The sequence below is a fragment of the Penicillium antarcticum genome (assembly GCF_028974205.1).
Source record: "Penicillium antarcticum strain IBT 31339 chromosome Unknown utg000009l_segment0_segment0, whole genome shotgun sequence".
NCBI classification, from domain to species: domain Eukaryota; kingdom Fungi; phylum Ascomycota; class Eurotiomycetes; order Eurotiales; family Aspergillaceae; genus Penicillium; species Penicillium antarcticum.
The window spans coordinates 4,266,277-4,284,794 of NW_026695307.1; the positions used below are offsets into that span (position 1 = coordinate 4,266,277).

General features: G+C 51.2%; 8 protein-coding genes across 8 annotated transcripts; 4 read left to right on the forward strand and 4 right to left on the reverse strand.

The window, feature by feature from the left end:
- Nucleotides 1-386: 386 nt before the first annotated feature.
- Nucleotides 387-2,138, reverse strand: sam50 (SAM complex subunit SAM50; the record flags this gene model as incomplete). Its single annotated transcript, XM_058468036.1, has 4 exons — nucleotides 387-1,591; nucleotides 1,644-1,830; nucleotides 1,924-2,040; nucleotides 2,106-2,138. 4 exons carry the CDS (start codon nucleotides 2,136-2,138, stop codon nucleotides 387-389), a joined length of 1,542 nt encoding a protein of 513 aa, XP_058315882.1.
- Nucleotides 2,139-2,371: 233 nt separating this feature from the next.
- N7508_009977 (ubiquitin-conjugating enzyme E2) lies at nucleotides 2,372-3,315 on the forward strand (the record flags this gene model as incomplete). Its single annotated transcript, XM_058468037.1, has 3 exons — nucleotides 2,372-2,398; nucleotides 2,460-2,539; nucleotides 2,595-3,315. 3 exons carry the CDS (start codon nucleotides 2,372-2,374, stop codon nucleotides 3,313-3,315), a joined length of 828 nt encoding a protein of 275 aa, XP_058315883.1.
- Nucleotides 3,316-3,577: 262 nt separating this feature from the next.
- Nucleotides 3,578-5,667, forward strand: N7508_009978 (uncharacterized protein; the record flags this gene model as incomplete). Its single annotated transcript, XM_058468038.1, has 5 exons — nucleotides 3,578-3,617; nucleotides 3,768-4,223; nucleotides 4,318-4,637; nucleotides 4,686-4,810; nucleotides 4,866-5,667. The coding sequence occupies 5 exons, from the start codon at nucleotides 3,578-3,580 to the stop codon at nucleotides 5,665-5,667; spliced, it is 1,743 nt and encodes a 580-aa protein (XP_058315884.1).
- A 408-nt stretch (nucleotides 5,668-6,075) lies between these two features.
- Nucleotides 6,076-7,183, forward strand: N7508_009979 (transporter YIP1; the record flags this gene model as incomplete). The annotated part of the gene is made up of 2 exons (XM_058468039.1): nucleotides 6,076-6,420; nucleotides 6,581-7,183. 2 exons carry the CDS (start codon nucleotides 6,076-6,078, stop codon nucleotides 7,181-7,183), a joined length of 948 nt encoding a protein of 315 aa, XP_058315885.1.
- Nucleotides 7,184-7,452: 269 nt separating this feature from the next.
- N7508_009980 (putative ubiquitin fusion degradation protein (Ufd1)) lies at nucleotides 7,453-9,738 on the reverse strand (the record flags this gene model as incomplete). The annotated part of the gene is made up of 1 exon (XM_058468040.1): nucleotides 7,453-9,738. One exon carries the CDS (start codon nucleotides 9,736-9,738, stop codon nucleotides 7,453-7,455), a length of 2,286 nt encoding a protein of 761 aa, XP_058315886.1.
- Nucleotides 9,739-9,895: 157 nt separating this feature from the next.
- On the reverse strand, nucleotides 9,896-11,653 carry N7508_009981 (uncharacterized protein; the record flags this gene model as incomplete). Its single annotated transcript, XM_058468041.1, has 3 exons — nucleotides 9,896-9,983; nucleotides 10,031-10,104; nucleotides 10,172-11,653. 3 exons carry the CDS (start codon nucleotides 11,651-11,653, stop codon nucleotides 9,896-9,898), a joined length of 1,644 nt encoding a protein of 547 aa, XP_058315887.1.
- A 1,222-nt stretch (nucleotides 11,654-12,875) lies between these two features.
- N7508_009982 (proteasome regulatory particle base subunit RPT6) lies at nucleotides 12,876-14,164 on the reverse strand (the record flags this gene model as incomplete). The annotated part of the gene is made up of 3 exons (XM_058468042.1): nucleotides 12,876-13,134; nucleotides 13,191-13,866; nucleotides 13,930-14,164. The coding sequence occupies 3 exons, from the start codon at nucleotides 14,162-14,164 to the stop codon at nucleotides 12,876-12,878; spliced, it is 1,170 nt and encodes a 389-aa protein (XP_058315888.1).
- Nucleotides 14,165-14,822: 658 nt separating this feature from the next.
- On the forward strand, nucleotides 14,823-18,403 carry N7508_009983 (calcium/hydrogen antiporter; the record flags this gene model as incomplete). Its single annotated transcript, XM_058468043.1, has 5 exons — nucleotides 14,823-14,958; nucleotides 15,015-16,870; nucleotides 16,923-17,861; nucleotides 17,915-18,078; nucleotides 18,136-18,403. The coding sequence occupies 5 exons, from the start codon at nucleotides 14,823-14,825 to the stop codon at nucleotides 18,401-18,403; spliced, it is 3,363 nt and encodes a 1,120-aa protein (XP_058315889.1).
- Nucleotides 18,404-18,518: the final 115 nt, after the last annotated feature.

Genomic DNA, 18,518 nt, shown 5'->3' on the forward strand with positions numbered 1-18,518 from the left:
GTAGAATTCTTTTGTTGTAGAAAAGATGAGAAATCGCCTTCACGCGATAAAAGATCGGAGCAGGCGGACTTTTTTTTTGATGACATAAAGAACCCACGTGATAGGCCTAGCCCAAAGCGGTGAAATCTAAACAGATCTATAACGCAACGTATAGATCGACCTGCAGTCTCTAGAAGTCTGGTATAACTGCAAGCGAATACATATTCCTAGAAAATCTTACTCTATTAACATGGCTGATTTCCAAGTCATTTTATATGCATCTTTCTAGAATATTTGAAAGCGATGGTAAAGTGACTAAATTGTAGATACTATTCATATGGGCTCCAGTCGGTTGATAAGCAATGGAGTGGTATGGATGAATTCACGATAAGTCTACTAAAACATGTCTACAGGAAGTTGATGCCAATACCCAACTGCAGTCCTTTGCGGCCTTCTTCGCCCTTTCGCAACACCAGAGGCAGGGAGAAGTTGAGCTCGAACCGAGCAACGGGGTGGGCGTAGACAATACCAAATCCAGCTGCGATGCTAGGCAGACCGTTTTGTAGTTCAGACAGAGTGGAGACCATGGCATCTTGCACCTCGCCATTGGTGGCGGGAGTGGCCTTTTGGGATGTCCGCAGAGGCAAGAGACGGCCGCCGTTCAAGAAAGCCTGGAAGCGCACAGGCTTCTCAGCACCAAGACGAGGAAGAGGGAATAGCAGGTTAGCGCTTCCAGCAGCGTAGACATCACCGCCTAGGGAGTCGGCTCCCTCACGGGGGCCAAGACCGCAGAGACGGAACCCACGAACATCGGTGGGTCCTCCGAGAAGGAAGCGGTCATTGACACGGGAAAGCTGAGGGCGAGAGCTGGGCTCCAGTCCGAGGGGGTAGAGAAGACCGGCACGGAACCCAGTGGTGAAGCTGACACCGCTGTCACCCTTGATGCCCGGAATGGGGATGGGAATAGCACTCTGAGTTTCGATCTCCGACTTCCAGAAAGAGACATCGCCCTTCAAAGGGCCAATGCCAGCAACTTCGTTAAAGGCCTTGGCGTAGTAACCGCGAGAAGGCAGGAGGGCATTATCGCGCTGGTCATTGACCCAGCTGTGGAAGATGCTACTCTTCACGCTGTCACCTGCATCAGCACGTACAGTAGGGGAGGCATTCTCTGCAAGGCCAGTAAGCTGTCTCCAGAAACCATTGTAGCCCAACTCATGGCGGTGCCCAGATTTGCTGATCCACCGGAGCTTGCTCCAACCCCCCTTAACGACCTCTTCGTGGCTAGCCCAGGACTTTTGAGTCGAGCTTGCGATACCGCCAACTTCCAGACGGAAATCAGGGTCACCCATGATTGGGGTCTCGAATGCAGCCTGATAAGCGGATCGCGTGCGAGTACCGAGGGAAGCATTCAAGTTCAGAGTCTCAGCACCGCCGAATACATTGCGCCAAAGAAGGTTTCCGTAGGCTGAGCCCTCGGCATTTCCAAGGTCAGTTCCGGTCTTCAGCAGCACGCGGGATTTCTCCCGGGTGGCCAGGTAGACGTCGATGTTGCGCATGCCATTCTGGCCTTGCGACTCATCCAAGTATACGGAGATAGGCTGGTGGAACAAGTCTTCGTAAATGTTAGCGAGTATCCTACCAGTATCATTCTGTGAAGTCCATACCAAAACGACCAAGCTTATCAGCTGTAGCCGACACCTCCCGCAAGGCCTCCGAAAGTGTATATGGGCGACCCTTGTTCTCGCTCAAAAGCGGGCTCAGGCTGCGCTCAAGGAAGCTGCGACGGGTGTGAGGAGCACTCGTGACTTGGACCGAGGAGATTGTGCAGGGCAATGTCGAGTTTTCGTCGATCTAGATGTCGAATTCACAATCAGCCGGGGGCTCCGAAGACAAGCAAACGCAAATTGACAGCTATCTTCTGCTTCCGGGGGTGAAGAAACACACCAGTTCTGCAAGTCTGCTCTGTGCTTTTTGGTAAATAGCTTGCATGCGCTCATTCACGGCATTTTGTTGCTCTTCCAGCACCTTTGGGTCTGCGCGCTGTTGTAGACGCTCGAAGACCTAAGTAGAGGTCAGTAGTGATTCAATGGGGCTGTGGCAGTGACAGTGTGCATCAATATACTCACACTCTCGTCTCCGGCAGCAAATGAGGAAGACATTATTGCGCCGAATGGCTAGAACCTACTCCGGGGAAGCATCTCGGAGTTCGCGTGCCGAATCCGCGAAGATACGGGCGGTAGGCACGTGATCCAACGGCCAGGCCGCGCCTTATGCGACCGACCACCCGCAACTCTCTTTTGACAACTCACTCATTCCTCGTCTATCGCTTCATTCTCGGGTCAGAACTTTTGGTCTTTGTCTCCATTCACATCTTTGATAGTCTCTTTCGAAGATGGCCACAAAAGCAGCCTTCAAGCGGGTAAGTGGCGAGCTCTCGGCGACCTCTAGCATCAGCCCAACAATGTCTAACAATACTACAGCTCACTCGTGAATACCAAAACATTCAGAAGGACCCCACACCGTTTATTGTCACTCATCCCTCCGAGCAGAACATCCTTGAGTGAGTTGATTTCCACTCCCCGCCTTGACGTGCGGAATCTGACTTATCGATATAGATGGCATTATGTCCTTACCGGACCTCCGGGGACCCCTTATGAGAATGGACAATACTGGGGCACATTAATATTCCCTCCCGAGTACCCATTTGCCCCTCCCGCTATCCGCATGCACACACCCAGCGGCCGATTCCAGCCGTCCACTCGACTATGTCTCAGTATCAGCGACTTCCACCCGAAATCCTTTAACCCCGCCTGGGAAGTCTCGACCATTCTCATCGGGCTACTATCTTTCATGACCAGCGAAGAAATGACCACAGGAAGTGTTTCTGCCTCGGAGAGCGAACGGAGAGTGCTTGCAGCGCGATCTCGGTGGTGGAATTCAACGGGAGGTGGATCTCACATCAGCGCCACCGCTGGTGTCACTCGAACCTCCAAGGGAATCAACAATGTCAAAGCAGGAGACGGCGGTTTAAAGTTCCGCACAGAATGGCCCGAACTGGATCAAGAGAACTGGGCTTGGATGAAAGAGCATCGCATTGACAGCGGCACCGGTCAGATCTTACCCGACCCTGATGCGCCCACCAAATGTTCGCCTGATACAAGTGCCCTACGCAGACGACCTAACGGAAGTGCTCCCGCATTTGGTGGCGTTATGGAAGGTGGGAATGTTGCGCGAGAGGCAGGTCAAGGCTGGGTTCGACAACACCGAGTTTGGATCGGCATGGCCCTCTTCTTTGGCTATGCCCTGATCTCGCGATTACTGAGTGACATGGCTTGATAGAATACCCTTTGTCTTTTAGCGAGAATTGCATGGCAAGGAGTTAGAGAGGATGCATGTCTGGCATGTTACACCGTTGACCACCAGATCATCCCAGGCGATTAGCGCTGAATTGGGCTTGCGCTCACCCCGCATTGGCAATGTTACTACTTCTTTTTCTCTTCTTAATCCGCCCTCCCCAACTGCAGTCTCTATCCACCTTTTTTATTGGGCCTGTCCTTGTTTTGCCTCTATTCCTCTGCATTCCGAAACCTTGGCTGGGATGGATCCTCTGCAGCCGTTCACCTTCCCCCGTTTCTCAGGTCAGTGCTTTGTGCAGACTGCGGGGGAGCCCTGGTTCCCAGCCGCTGTTTAGGAGATGCTTCTTTCAAGGCTTCCCTTGACTCCCATTAGTCTTCCTGGTTGCACTAGAAGGGTCGGTCCAAGTCGTGCTTGTACTAAATGTTAGTCAGGGCCCAAGGCGAAACCTGCGCCGCTTGATCGGCCTTCGTTTACCTTTATCGATCACGATGATGATCTGACCTCCAAGAGGATCAAAGATGTCAATGCTCGCAAAGCCATTCGTTCTCATGTCATGCGCGATGTGCGTCGACGTGAGAGACTTGCAGGATTGAAACGAACATCCAGACGTGCTCAACATGATGCTTCAAAGGTTGCCGAGGATGAGGACGAGCATAGATTGGTGGTAAGGACTCAGTCCCAGTCACCTGCCTCTTCCTCGATCCTCGATTCGGACAGCCTCAAATATCCTTTGTGTCAAAGAGGACGTCCAGCGAGATGGTCTGCTGGCTATCCTTTGCCACTTCACTCAAATCCTAACCCACCTACCTCTTGGTTCCTCGATCCTTTCTCTACCTTACCAGGTACTAGTGAGCTTCCTTTGATGGTTGCTCACTTGGTGTACTACTGTGAGTCGTGCCATCTCCTCGACTTCCTATACTTCTGGCATTTTCATTGTTTCAACTCCAGCCTCGCAGGAATGGAGCTGACTACGGGGTGAAGGGAAAACCATATTTGTCCCCATGACATTTCCCAACACGAGCAAAGGTTCAACACAGGAGATGGAGCTGATGGTGCGGTCCTCATTCTCGGATAAGGGCAGCTTCTTTGGATTAATGAGTATGTGCGCTGCACATCGAGCCGTTCTCGCGAGCCAGCATACATTTATATTCAACTCAGATGGCCGAAAACAGTCACCTGACTCTGACTACTGTATGATGAGGGCAATGTCTATTGGGGAAATGAATACGAAGATGCAAGATCCGCATCGCAGACTTAGTGACGAGGCATTTGATACCATCATCAACCTCCTGACTGGCGCGGTATGACTTGACACTGAAACTCCATTGTGCAGGTCTAATGATCCACAGCTTATCATCGGCGAGTTTGAAGAGGCTCATATTCATCTCAAAGGACTCAAACGTATGGTTGAGCTGCGAGGTGGGATAACAGATGACAGCATCCGTTCGTCTTCGATGTTGTCTGCTATCATTACGTGCGTGTCTCCAGTAGACCCTTCTACTATCCCGTGCTCACTTTGGGAATATTAGCACCGACATCAAAGCAGCGTCTGGCCTAATGGCCAAGCCTGTCTTTCCCTTGACTTGGGACGCCCAGCCTGTTCCTTCAGATATCCAGCAGCGCATTAGGCCACAAGCTTCATCCCCTCTCAACAACGTCGGATCCGGCTTCTTCGCCAATTCATGTATCAGTCCACCCTTGCAACGAATTTTGTATGTGCTACGCGATATGGTTTTCTTTAGCATCATGAATCAGATGGCACCTGCGGCTCTTCAACCCATTGATCAGGACTTTTTCCGAGTCCTTAACTGCGAAGCAGAGCATCAACTACTCAGCTATATTTATACAGACGACTCTCCCATTCCAGTTTCCAAGCTTCATCCTATTGAAGCTGTCACCAGAGTGGCTTCTATCTGTTTTCTTAATCATTTTCTGATTGTTTCGCCATCATCGTCCGGTCTGGGCCGAGCCCTTACGAGACACCTTACGACTGCAGTAGAGAAATGCAAGTTATCTCTCCTTCGTGGACTACCCAAGGAAAGCTTTGGTCCGTATGCTTGGGCACTTTTCGTCGGAGCTCAAGGCTCTCAAGGTCAGGCTGAACGAGCTTGGTTTGTGGAGCGTCTGGCTCGCGTTGCAATAATCTGTGGGTGGCAGTCGTGGGAACAAGTCTCAAAAGTTATGGCCAATTATTTCTTTGTTATGACGTCGGATGGCTTAAGCTGGCGATCTATATGGGACGAAGCAATGTCTGGATTTGTAGTCTCTGAGGGGGACGAACTGGAATGCCTTCTTGAACGAGATACAATCATTAATGAGCTCTCTGTATGAACCTTTGTATATCTATTATGCCAGTGTTAGTTTAGGAATACCAAGACATTTTATGAAAAGGGGGAATTGTTTTAGGTTGAACTGTATATATATGTCAATGTAAAGACATGGTCCACAACCTTTTTAAATATATGAAAAGGAAAATACGTTAGAGGCAGTATTCCAGGCAAGCACATGTAGTAAAAAATAAAATCAAAGTTATCTCAGTTCCAGAGAGCCAGCCTTTATAAGTCCTCTGATCGTCATAGTTCATAGATCAGGCCCCGACAAACCACCGCTTAGTCATCCCATTTGAGGCCATTTGGAGCTCCGAAGCTCCAATAATCTACACCTCACTCAAGAACACCCCAAGCACGCCAAACAAACACCCGCGACTTCTCACCACTCTGTCCGCCGTCCGTCGCGGTAATGGCCCAATACTACCCCCAACAACAAGGCTACGCCCCCCAAGGCTCCGCACAGAATCTCCAGTTCTTCCCCTCCTCCTACTCCTCAGTCTCCGGCCACACAACTCCATCACAAGCATCCTATGGCGGCGGCTTCAGCGGTGCTCCCAATCCCTCTGCACAGGCCTACCCTGCCGCTGCTGGCTATGGCGGCTTTGGATCCCCGGCCGCGGGTGTTACTGGACGTATGGGTGAACAGGGCGGCTTAAGGACGGGTTGGTTGGCTGCGTTTGGGACGGAAGGGTATGATGGCGAGCCACCGTTGCTTGAGGAATTGGGTGTTAATTTCGAGCATATTCGCACGAAGGTTAGTTGTGTTCTTTGGTGTTTGAGGGGTCTTCGTTCAGGAGACATGGGTGGATTGTTTACCCCGGGTTTTTCGTTCGATTCGTTTATGCCTTGGATTGAGATAGAATCGGCCTTGCGCAAACATTTGAACAGCCTGCTAACGGTACTTCGCTATATAGACTTTGACCGTGTTGAATCCCTTCGCCTCAATCGATAACCACCTCATGGACGACAGCGATCTCTACGGAGCCTTGCTCTACATCGTCCTCTACGGAACCTTCCTCCTACTTTCAGGAAAGGTCTTCTATGGATACATCTACGGCGTGGCTGTCTTCGGCACTGTCGCCCTCCACCTCATTCTCAGCCTTATGTCTCCGGCCCTTGATACTGTCCCATCCGTCAACGCCGCAGACCCCACAAACTACAACCCTCACCACAAACCCTCTATGTCCAATGCCTCAGCGGCTGGCCATTTCTCTGCTACTTTGACTTTCCCTCGCTCCGCTAGCGTTCTCGGTTACTGCTTCCTTCCCTTGGTGCTTACCAGTCTTATTGGGATCCTTATTCCTATGGATACCTTGCTCGGATATCTCTTGACGACAGCTGCTGTTGGTTGGTGCACGTACAGTTCGTCGGGTATGTTTTGTTCCGTGGCGCGCATGAGCGGCATGAGAGGTCTGGTGGCGTATCCGCTGGCTTTGTTCTATGTTGTCTTTGGTATTATGGGGATTTTCTCATCGCGCGGTACGGGTTCTTTGGCTGCGAAAACAGGTGCGGCTTGAAAAGAATATAGTTTGCTAGGGGGTGTATAAGTTCTCTCTACGGTGCTACTGCTCTACTACCCTGCAAAATGAAGTCTGCAGGTTAGTGACTGCAAAGTATATGGTTCTTGGACTTGACTTTGCTTTTACTCATGAATATTATGAAATTCCAGCTGTTTATGTATCATTATGCATTATTAGATTCAACCATTTCTTTACTCCGATCCTATGCTATAAATGCAAGTGTAAATGAACCGAATTCTAAATGTCCAAAATCACAAGAGACATTTTTAGTTTTTCGTCGGAGCCCATTTCCATAGCCATTCTCTTGTCTTCTCCAGATCACCACTTGCAGCCTCAGCTCCTGCAATACACCACGCAAGGTCATATCCCTTGCCCTCCATGCCTGCACTTTCAGCAGCAATCAATTCGGCCAAGGTCCGACGATGTTGACTTGTCTCATCGGCGCAGAACCAAAAAGGTGCCGTGTTTGGCACATCAGGCTTAGTGTTGAGTCCTTCAACAAGCGGCCGCGTGACCTTCATGATATCAGCCACAGCCATGGCCGCCAGAGGAACAGATGCATCTGCCTTTTTCTGTTTCGCCGTCTTGCAGTACTCATTTTGACACCAGGGCTTGCCACAGCCAGTCATCATCTGGGACAGGTATTTGCGTTCAATGCGGCGCCGTAGAGCTTTGCCTTCTGGGTCGTGGGTGTCCACGTATAAAGGACCGAAGCAGAAATTGCATAGACCCAGGGAGTCGTTCCCGGCATTGTTCAATGTACGGCCGCAGTTCTGGTTCAAGCATGTGCGAGGCGCGGGCCGAGATAGGCGTTCTAGTTCGTGATGGCGGAGGTGGGTATTCATGTCTCGGAGTCGGATGATCTTGTTGCAGAGGTGGCATTCGGTAGTGCGCCCTCCGTCTACCAATTCGTGCGGGGTGAGACCGGAAAGCATTACCTCAGGATCGTGAAAATCGGGATCGGAATCGCCTTTCTGTGGTACGAGAAGGTGGCAGAATTGGCAGAGAATCAGCTTTCCTGAACAGTCGCTGGTGCGGTGCTGGGCAAGAGCTGGGAGTCCTTCCAGGGCCAATTCACAGTCGGGACACTGATGAATCTCATGGAAAATAGTGTCATGTTTTTCTTTGCTGGGAGCGTCGTTGCCATGACCAGAGTCGTGAGGACAGTGCCAGTGATTCTGCCATTCTGTAGATCGCTTTTGAAACACAGTCTGGCACTTTGGACAAAGGATGTTATTCCGGAGACAGAAGTTCTCGTGCAGAACGAGTGTTCGCTCAGGAACCCATTGCTGGCAGTTTTTGCACTGTACATCGCCCGGCTCGTGGGACTCACCCGCTTGCTCCGTTGAATCAGAAACATTAGATGACTCGTTAGATGACTTCACTGTAATCCGAATATGATACTGTGAAGGCGACTTCTCCGGCAACTTGGATGATTCATCGTTCGCAGAATCGGCATGAACTGAAATATAGAGGGCCTCGGCGCCTTCCAAGGCCACATTCGTAGGCCGCAGCTGGAACTTCTTAGGTGACTGGCCTGAAAAGTCACCCCAGACATGCATATCCGCCCTCGGACGACCTCGTTGGCGGGGAGCAAAAGGACTACCGAAGAGACTCAGATCCGGATCGTCCGTGTGTACCTCAACCTGGATGGTATCCTCCCGGTTCCAGTCTCGAACCTCATAATCCACATATTCCCCAGGTAAGACCTGAGCTGTGACATCCTCTCCGAGGCCGAGGACACCACCGATAGAACTGCCACTGCTCGTACCCGGGGCGCGCGTGGACTTTTCCAGCCTCTTCTGCAACGTTTCCCGAGCTTGTTCTTCCGATAGTGCCACGATATCAACCTCAAGATCTGTATCCACCACACATATCCCTTCGCCCTCGGGGAACACTTTATCGACCAAGAACCTAAACGACTCGCTCCGCGTACCGGGCACCGTCAAAAGCTCGCCAGTCGTGAGAGTCGTGAAGTTGTCCCGCAGGTATCTTTCCAGCAAAGCCTTCCAGTCTTCCGGGTCATATCCAGCTTCAAGTGGACGCAGACGGACGTATGTGCCTTTGGGTAGCTGTTTCGCATGCACAGTAACAGCAGGGCCATTTCGCGGGGGGTTCGCTTCGGTTTCCGGTGACGTGGGAGTTTGTGCTTCTCCATCTTTATCTGAGAATTCTTCATCCTTGATATCAAGCGACTCCCTTAGCAGTGCACTTAGTGCGACCTCACTTTCCTCGGCGGAAAATTCGCGGATGCCGGCGTAGATGAAGCGGCCATTCTGGGGATTGACGATTCGGAATGTTAATGGGTGGGGGAGCTGCTGCTGACGCTGCTCGACTTGCTGACGGGCGTACGATTCGGCGGCGAAGGTGTGGTGGTTAAATGGGTCGAATGTCGAAGTATGCGCACGATTATTGCTGGGGACAGCTTGAAGCGGGGCGGCAGCTAGGAGCTGTTCGAGTGCTGATTGCGGCAAGGTGATTTTGTCGCCTGGTAATCTAGGGGCGCGATGTGGAGGCGCGACCAGAAGCTGAGACGACCAGACTAGATCCATGATGAATATTTACAAAAGAAGCGGAAGTGAGCTTTGATATTGGGAGGCGGAGAGAGATAAGTTGATAAGCAATTCTGGAAGACTCCACGCGTATACTTCGACTGTTCCACGTCTAACTCTGCGTTTCTACATCCCATTGGATTATTAAGTAATTAAATCATATTAAAAATTGGCAAATGGGATATATCTGCTTAATAAAAGTCACCTCGCATTCGGTGGCGAGAACTGGTATTACACCAGTCACACTGTAGGCAGGTTAGTTGGAACTATGGAATTAGGGTTCGACACTTACCAGTGTGGACGAGCATCCTTCATTGTGCTGAATACAATAATCGCCTTGACAACCTTGGCAGGTGTATTGGCAATCTAGTTTGCAAGAAGCACACTGTGGTGGTCAGAAAAGCCAAAGGTCTATCAGATGGAGTTAACTTACGGTTGGGCCACACTCCCAGCAATCCTTGCTCACACCTCGCTCTTGCAGCTCGCTGTCATGTTGGTCCGAGCGAAGGGCTGTCTGGTGTGGAGACAGGCTTACTCGCACACGTTGTGGATGTGGCAGACAGTTACCACAGAACCACTTGTTGCACCGATGGCACCAGCGGTTAGTGAGACAGTCGGCGCACCGAGCAATGAGAACTGGATGTTCACCTGGAATTAACTCAGGGCGCTTCGCCGCAGCAACATTCGAAGCGTGCAGCGGTGGAGGACTGAGCATCGGGAATTGAACATCTGGGGCTTGACCCCAGATAGCTGGGCCCTCGGGGGAACTGTGGCACCCGTCACAACCGCGGGGCCCGAGAGCTACGGTGGCCACTGCAGGTCCGAGCAACGGGACCTCCACTGGCGAGTTCTCACCAGTGAATAGATTGGCATCGTGTCTCGGGCCGCGACAGAGGGCGGCATCGAAAGCGATGATACCCTCGCACTTTTGGAGCACTTGGGCCCAGCCATCCTCAAGGCTATGCTTGAAGAGCTTCCCTGTTGGGCTATACCACTCATTTTGTTGCTGCTCTACTGCAGGCTTCGAAGCTTCCTGATCAGGCTCTGAGCGAGTTTGGCTGGGGCTTCGTGTTCCTACACGGGATCCCCACCAATCACGGTATCGGGGACGTGCAACTGGTTGCGGAGCTGTATATATCGGCGAGAAGTGATAGATGCCCTTGACTCGTGGCGAATCTGCAGGACGTGTAGGTCGAACGGCATGTTGAATAACCTGCATGAGCTTGCGCTCATTCAGATGCCGGCACTCGCGAATGGACAGGATATTCACGTTAAAGCGGCCGGTCAAGAGGATGTCAGCCACGAGATCTGCGGGCACTGACAGACCATCTAAGATGAGGGTGCGCACATCCCGTAGGATGCCTCTGCGCTCGAGACTGCTGAAGATGCGCTTCAATGGAGCCGCATAGATCTCATCCTCAGTCTGGGACTCATTCTCCTCAGATGTAGTGGTAGCAAGCTCGGCACCCCGGCAGTTGGATAGATCGAGATGACGGAAGACATATGGAGTCTGTGTGATAACTGTATGCAGGCGGCGGGACGTTGAGTCCAATGCCATCAAAGATGATACTGACAGATAAGGGGCCATCTGGTCAAGAATCAAATTGTTGCCTAGCAGATCCTCCAGCGAGGTTGATCGAGGTGCAGGTATCGATTTCACCGGTACCCGGTCAACTGGTAGCTCGTGCACCACAGGCTCCAATCCCAGCTCCTTTAGAGTCAATCGACGGGAGCCATAGAAATCGGGAGCACGGCCAATGAGGTTCTGCCTGTAGGCGGCCATGGCACCGACAGCGATCTCCTCACCTAGGAAGCCAAATGGAGAGGCATTGGGTTGGATTTCCTGGAGAGCAGCTCTGGCTTTGACCAGCTCACTCTCCAAGAGATTGATAGTAGATTGGAGGACAGCAGGCATGGCTTGGGTTCTTTTGGGGTCAATGGCAAGGGCTATAGAAGACCAAAGATCGGACATAGTCCGGTATAAATTATATACTCCCAGGAGAAAGGTATAAGAAGAGGTGGGGAAGGATAAATGGGGAAGTCGGGTAATTAAGAGTCAGATTCAGAAGTATAACGTGGAGAACGGAAGACGAGATCCGGGGAGATATGAGTAAATCCTCCCTGTCAACTCTTTACCCAACAAGGACTGTCGGTCAGCGGAAAGGCCAAATGCAGCAGGTCCGTGATTCTATAGGCCTGTCTACTACGCCTGTATGGACCTAGTGGAATTAACTAAACCCTTCTCGAACCCAACTTTAATGTCTAATTCAAAGATTGCCATCTTGGCCTGTAAGGGAGAGGATTGGCATTTAGGGGGATGCCAGAAAGTGGACATCTGATCAAGTCCCAGATACCTAGTTTAAGTATGGGGTGACCCTCAGTGGATCCGGTACTCGGGACAAGGGGTTCAGGTACTAGACGTTGGGAAATGATCCACTGGTCACGCGCATGGCCGCGTCAGTGGCAAGTTGTACGGAGTAACAGGGTTATATTACCCGATATCATAGCCTTATAGATCGAAAGGGTCCAGGTAGTTAGCCTTGTATAGAGCAAAATACATTGTACACTCAAACAGACCTCTTAGTAAGTGCAGTATACATTCACATACAGTCCACGGGTACCACACATTCTCAATACTGTATTCTCATTCCTCCCTTGACATAAAAAGGAGTCTGCCAAGACAATAGCGATCCTCGCGGACTGCGATTTCCGCGCCAAGCGAATACTGGTCCCTGTCTCCCTGAGGATCTACACGGTCCGCAACATGATTGCCAAGTCTTCTATCGAGGCTGAGCTACTGTATATCCCATTGAACATAGGCTAATAGGACTGCCAAGTCCAGCCGAGGCAGATTGCTTTATCCCTTCCTCCTTTCCCACAAGAAAAAAGCAATTATCCTAGTGCCAATTTTAGGGCCCGGGACATCATAGGTCCCAATATTGGCCTGCCTAAAGATAGTCGTTTCTAGGCGAGCATGCTGCCAAGGGCACTAGTTACACCTCTTACTCCGTACACCCGAATGGGATTGAGACACGTCGTCACACAATGCATTGAGGGTTGGGGCGAGAATGATCAGGGTAGGATTAGAACTAGTGATACAATGTCGTCGATCAGATCCACCCCGCTGCGAGGCTTCTCTACTTCCATAGCTTCGACACCGCAACCTCCTTGTCGTCGTGCTTGTTGAGAATCTTGGCGGTGGCCAGATCAAAGTCCTCTTGTGTGACATGCACCCGACGCTCACGCAGTGCATACATGCCTGCTTCGGTGCAGACACCCTTGAGCTCGGCTCCAGAACACCCGTTCATCTTCTCCGCAATCTTAGTCAAGTTGATACCACGGGTCAGGTTCATTGAGCGGGAGTGAATCCGCAGAATGTCGGCACGAGCTTCGACCCTACAGGAAAGAATATAATTAGCATCAGAACGGGCTGCAAGGGATGGGGTACTGACGATGGTGGGGGGAACTCGATCTTCCGGTCGATACGCCCAGGCCGAAGCAGGGCCGGATCGAGAATGTCCAGTCGGTTGGTGGCCATGATAATCTTAATGTTCTTTGTTGGCTCGAATCCGTCCAACTGGTTCAACAATTCCAGCATGGTACGCTGAACTTCAGAATCACCACCTCCTGCTGAGTCTATCCGACTTGAACCGATGCTGTCGATCTCATCCATGAAGATGATACTAGGGGCATGCTCTCGTGCCATGACGAACAGCTCACGAACCATTCGGCTACCTTCACCAATGTACTTCTGCACCAGTTCTGAACCACTGACTCGGATGAATCGACAGTCGGTGTGGTGAGCGACTGCTCGAGCGAGTAGGGTCTTTCCGGTTCCTGGTGGACCGTAAAGCAGAACACCCTTCGGCTGTGCAATACCCAATGACTCGAACAACTCGGGGTGCTTGAGACCCAGCTCGATCACTTCCTTGATTTCCTTGATCTGTTGATCCAGACCACCAATCATGTCGTAAGTACTGTCGGGGACCTTCTCAACCATCATGAGTGACACCAGGGGATCGACCGAAGATGGCAGCATCTTCTCCAGCTTGTAGGAATCAGACAGAAGGGCGACTCGCTTGCCCACGGTGAGCTTGCTAATATCCACACCGTCGGAGATATCCACCACTGCAAGTAGACCATAGCGTTAGTACAAGGCTATTTAGAAATGACAATAGCGCCAAAACCTACCGTATTTGCCCTCTGGGTGTACCTTCACCAGAACCTTCTTGGTGCTCATCACCTTAACCACTTCGCCAACGTACGAGCCGGGCTGCTGCAGCAACCCAAGCTCCTCACGCAGTAGACGCACTCTGGAGTTGTAGTCATTGCGCTGGGCTTCTAATCGTCGTAGAACAGCTTGGCCTTGAATGATCTCGAGCTTCATGCCCTCGATCTTATTGCGATAGTAGTTATCCAAAGCCATGATGGCGAGCGGGTTGATGACGCTGTGGAGACTCAAGGGCTTGTCCGTCTTCCACAGAGCGAATGCAGCAAAGGAAAAGACCTTTGGTTATCTACCCAGAAGATAGTATATCGAGGATGCGTCAGGAAGGTATGGCTCGGTTCGGGGACGAAGAAGTTGAAGCTGGGGTTTGGAGAGCTGAGCAGTCCAGCTGTCCGTGAAGCTGCGCCTGTTCGCCGCGGCTGACTAAGACACAACACTCCTCGAAATTCAGGCATCAAGATGCAAACTACACCAACCAGACAAACCAGACAAATAGCCACCACGACCCACGGTTGAGAGCTCACCATCAGCTGAGTCAGCTGTCAGTCTGATTGGGCGCGGAGCTGCCTGATGATCGGGTCATTTGCTTGCGAAAGTGCAATAAGGCAACGGTCAAAGAACCATTCTCCTCTTCTTATTTCTCTCGGGCTCTATCCTATCTGGCCCTGACCCTGTATGAATCTCAGCTAATGGAACTTTCATCTCAAGTTTTGTGTTTCAATTAGATCTACTTGAACGATGTCACTGGTGATTCCAAGTGCTTAGTCGTTTTTTCCCTCTTGATTTTGACAACGCAACTTTGGTGTCTTGAGTTTGTCTTTGTTTGCTGCCTGTGGTTCTGCCAAGTTGCTTGGCCATGGCAGATAAAGGGAAGAATGACTCTTCCGAGTCAACGCGACCATCTGCAACGATATCTGCATCGACAGGAAGTGAGAACCCTACCTCCGGGGCGCCTCCAATGAGACCATCTGCACCTAGCCGGAGAACATACGGTGCGTTTGACTTGGTGTAACCTGCGGCCATGACCTGTACTGATCCAGATTTGCAGGTACACTCGACTCATCTTCACTTGAACCGCCAAATCTAGAGGCGCGTTTCGATGACGGCCAAGAAGAAACTATGAGTCGCGTAATTACAAACCAATCGTCTGCCGACCCCGAAAGGCCTCGCAAACCATCAGTCTCGCGCCGCATGTCTTCCAAGCGTCAAATCCCCCACAAGGGGCAGGAATTCTCGACGGACGATGATGTCACCGAGGTCCAGCAATACATGGCCATGAAGGGCCCCAACACACAAACGTCCCCTAGAATACGACCATTGCGAACACAAAGCTCGACCCTCAGGCGACGTCCCAGTGCCCGACCCAGTCCCCTTGCAAGAGGGGAGTCGGAGAGTAACAATCCTGATGACGGCGCGTTGCCTGAACCAGGGTTGGAGGTCGACGACGAAATCCCTTCATTCAACCAGGCTGATGAAAATAGTGGTATGGAAAGTGATGAGGGTGAGGACACAGACACACTGGAAGACGACGAAGACGTTGCCAGTGATGCAGAGAGCTTCACCCTCAAAGATCGTCAGCAGGCCATCAACGAAACTCACCCATTCGGTATCAGGATTTGGAAGCCTGCCTTGTATAAAAAGAGTCGTTCTGTAGAGAAGACCGCCGAGGGAGATATTCATTCTTCACCAGGTGGCCGTGTCAGCCCCATGCTATTTTTGACCAACCTGTTATGGTCTTTGTTCTTTGGATGGTGGCTTGCCCTAATTTCTTTGCTTGCCGCGGTCGCATGCTTTTTCTTTGCCTACTCGTCGAGTGCCATGGCTTATGGAAGGGTATTTGCGGGTCTTTCACGATATCTGCTCTACCCCTTTGGGTCATTTGTCCTTTTAGAGACCAACGAGCATTATGCCGAAGAAGACGAGGGCGAAGGACGCAGTATCAGTGAATATGAGCAATGGCAGAATGGTGATCTGGAACATGGGCGTCTGTTCTTCGGGCCTCGCAGGGATCGATCGCTCGTCGGCAGACGCAGGAACAGCGTTGATTCGGCCGGTGAGCAGGACAGTCTGCTGGGACGACCACAGCGTGGACAACAAGATGAATCTCAGTTGGCCCACTCCAAACGCCGCCTTTTTGGGCGTGGCGAATGGACCTTGGGTCGGGTCGTGTTTTTCGTGTTCTTCTATTTCCTCGTCGGGCCACTGATGCTTCTGGTGTCCCTCACATGCTGGCTACTGGTTTTCTGGATTCCCATGGGGCGCGTCACGCTCACTCTAGTGAGCCATCTACGCAGGCATCCTTTGGCGCTGTCCTTCCATTCCGATACCACCTATGCTAGACTGAGCACAACCTCCTCGTCTTCGATCCTGCTTTGCACCTACCGAGCAGCAGGAACCAGGTACTGGAAGTATACTGTTGATGGAACGAACATCTTCCTAATCAATCTGCTTGGCGTGGTCGTCTTCGTGATTGTCGACTATTTCCTGCTTGGGAAGTTTTTGGGCCTGCAGAGCTGGATCACGCATCCAGGGTTGATTTTTACTCTGGCTCTGCTTTCCATTATCCCTCTAGCCTACTTCATTGGGCAAGCCGTTGCTTCGATCTCTGCCCAGTCTTCGATGGGTCTAGGTGCTGCCATCAACGCTTTCTTCTCCACTGTTGTAGAAGTGTATCTGTATTGTGTTGCTTTGACCGAGGGTAAAGCCCAGCTTGTGGAGGGAAGCATTATCGGCAGTATTTTTGCTGGCATTTTGTTCCTCCCTGGATTGTCCATGTGCTTTGGTGCTATCAAGCGCAAGACTCAACGGTTCAATGTGAAATCAGCGGGTGTCACCTCGACAATGCTGTTGTTTGCGGTGATTGCTGCGTTCGGGCCCACTCTCTTTTATCAGGTTTATGGCAGTGTGAGTTTCGATTTCCTTTCTTCAAACGAGACTAAAACTGACAGTTGCATAGCACGAACTGAATTGCCACTCGTGCGTCAGCTCCATTGATTCGGAGAGTCGGGATTGTCGCCGCTGTTATTTCTCTCAGACGGCGGCCATTAATGACCAGTTCTTCCAAAAGGCTGTGCAACCATATGCGTGGTTCGCCGCTGTATTCCTATTTCTATCGTACATCATCGGTCTATGGTTCACTCTCAGAACCCATGCCGCTCTTATCTGGGCTACTGAAATGGAAGAGAAGAAGAATGCTCAAGCAACCCAAGAGTCATCCTTTTATGAGCCAAGGCACCTACTATTCCCAAGTGGTCAGCCCGAGGCATCCGGTGCAGTTTCCGGAAGCAAGGACTCAATCCGTGAATCCCAGTTGTACAAGCGAATTCTAGGCCAATCCTTGAGGCATTATGGGTTCGAGGACAACGGCACAGGAAACTGGGAGCTGGCGGACGGTGAAGCAAGGACTGAATCCAGAAACAATATTCCGCACTTGGTACCACCGCGGTCTAGCGGCGACGACAACAGTGGCCCAAATGCTGTCGGTGGTCTGTCCAAAGAAGAAAACGAACGCCTTGTACGTCAAGTCACCGAAGTGGCAGCGACAGCTGCGGCAGTTGCTGCGCGAGATGCAACCCGAAGCCGCAAGCCCCCTGCTCAAAGTTCTGTCAACCGACAGGCTAGCCGTCCAGCAGCAGAACAACCACGAACCCCTGGAGAAGAGCTCGAGGATATTGGTTTGAATGTCGAGGCCGCCCAGGCTGGTGGAGGACATGATGCACCCAACTGGAGCAAGGCCAAGAGTTCTATTATCCTTCTCGGAGCAACATTCCTCTATGCAGTCATCGCTGAGATTCTCGTCAATACGGTCGATGTTGTCTTGGAGAGCGTGGACATTGACGAGAAGTTCCTCGGTATTACTCTTTTCGCATTGGTCCCCAACACCACAGAGTTTTTGGTATGTTGATTTGTCTTGATGAAACTTGTAATCATTAACTGACTTGAGAACAGAACGCCATCTCCTTTGCCATGAATGGCAATATCGCATTGTCTATGGAAATCGGTTCGGCCTATGCACTGCAGGTCTGTCTGTTACAGGTGCCCGCTGTGGTTCTTTTCAGTGCGTTCTACGGACGCACGCTGGATCCATCTGAGCTTGTCAGCCACTCGTTCAAGTAAGACATCTTCCCTGTTCCTGCTTCCGTCTTCCTTGACTGACCTTGTTTCACCAGTCTGATCTTCCCTCAATGGGATATGATCACCGTTATTCTGTGTGTGTTCCTGTTGTCATATGTCTACGGTGAAGGCAAGAGTAACTACTTCAAGGGCTCCATTCTCGTCCTCACCTACTTTGTCGTTGTTCTTGGCTTCTACATGTCAGGCTACGTCAACATGGACAGCATGGGTGTGGACCGGTTCGATACTCTCGCTCTGGGCGGCACAAGCAGCGCCGAGAAGTTCTACACTATTGGCCGAACAAGAGGCGGGGAGGCCTACTAATTAGCGCACATACTGACGGTGGCTTCTTGATGAGAAAAACTGTCGAGGCTTTTCTCGATTCAATTTAGCATAGCGATTTTGACATTATCTTGTTCTGTCATGCGTTTCTAAGATG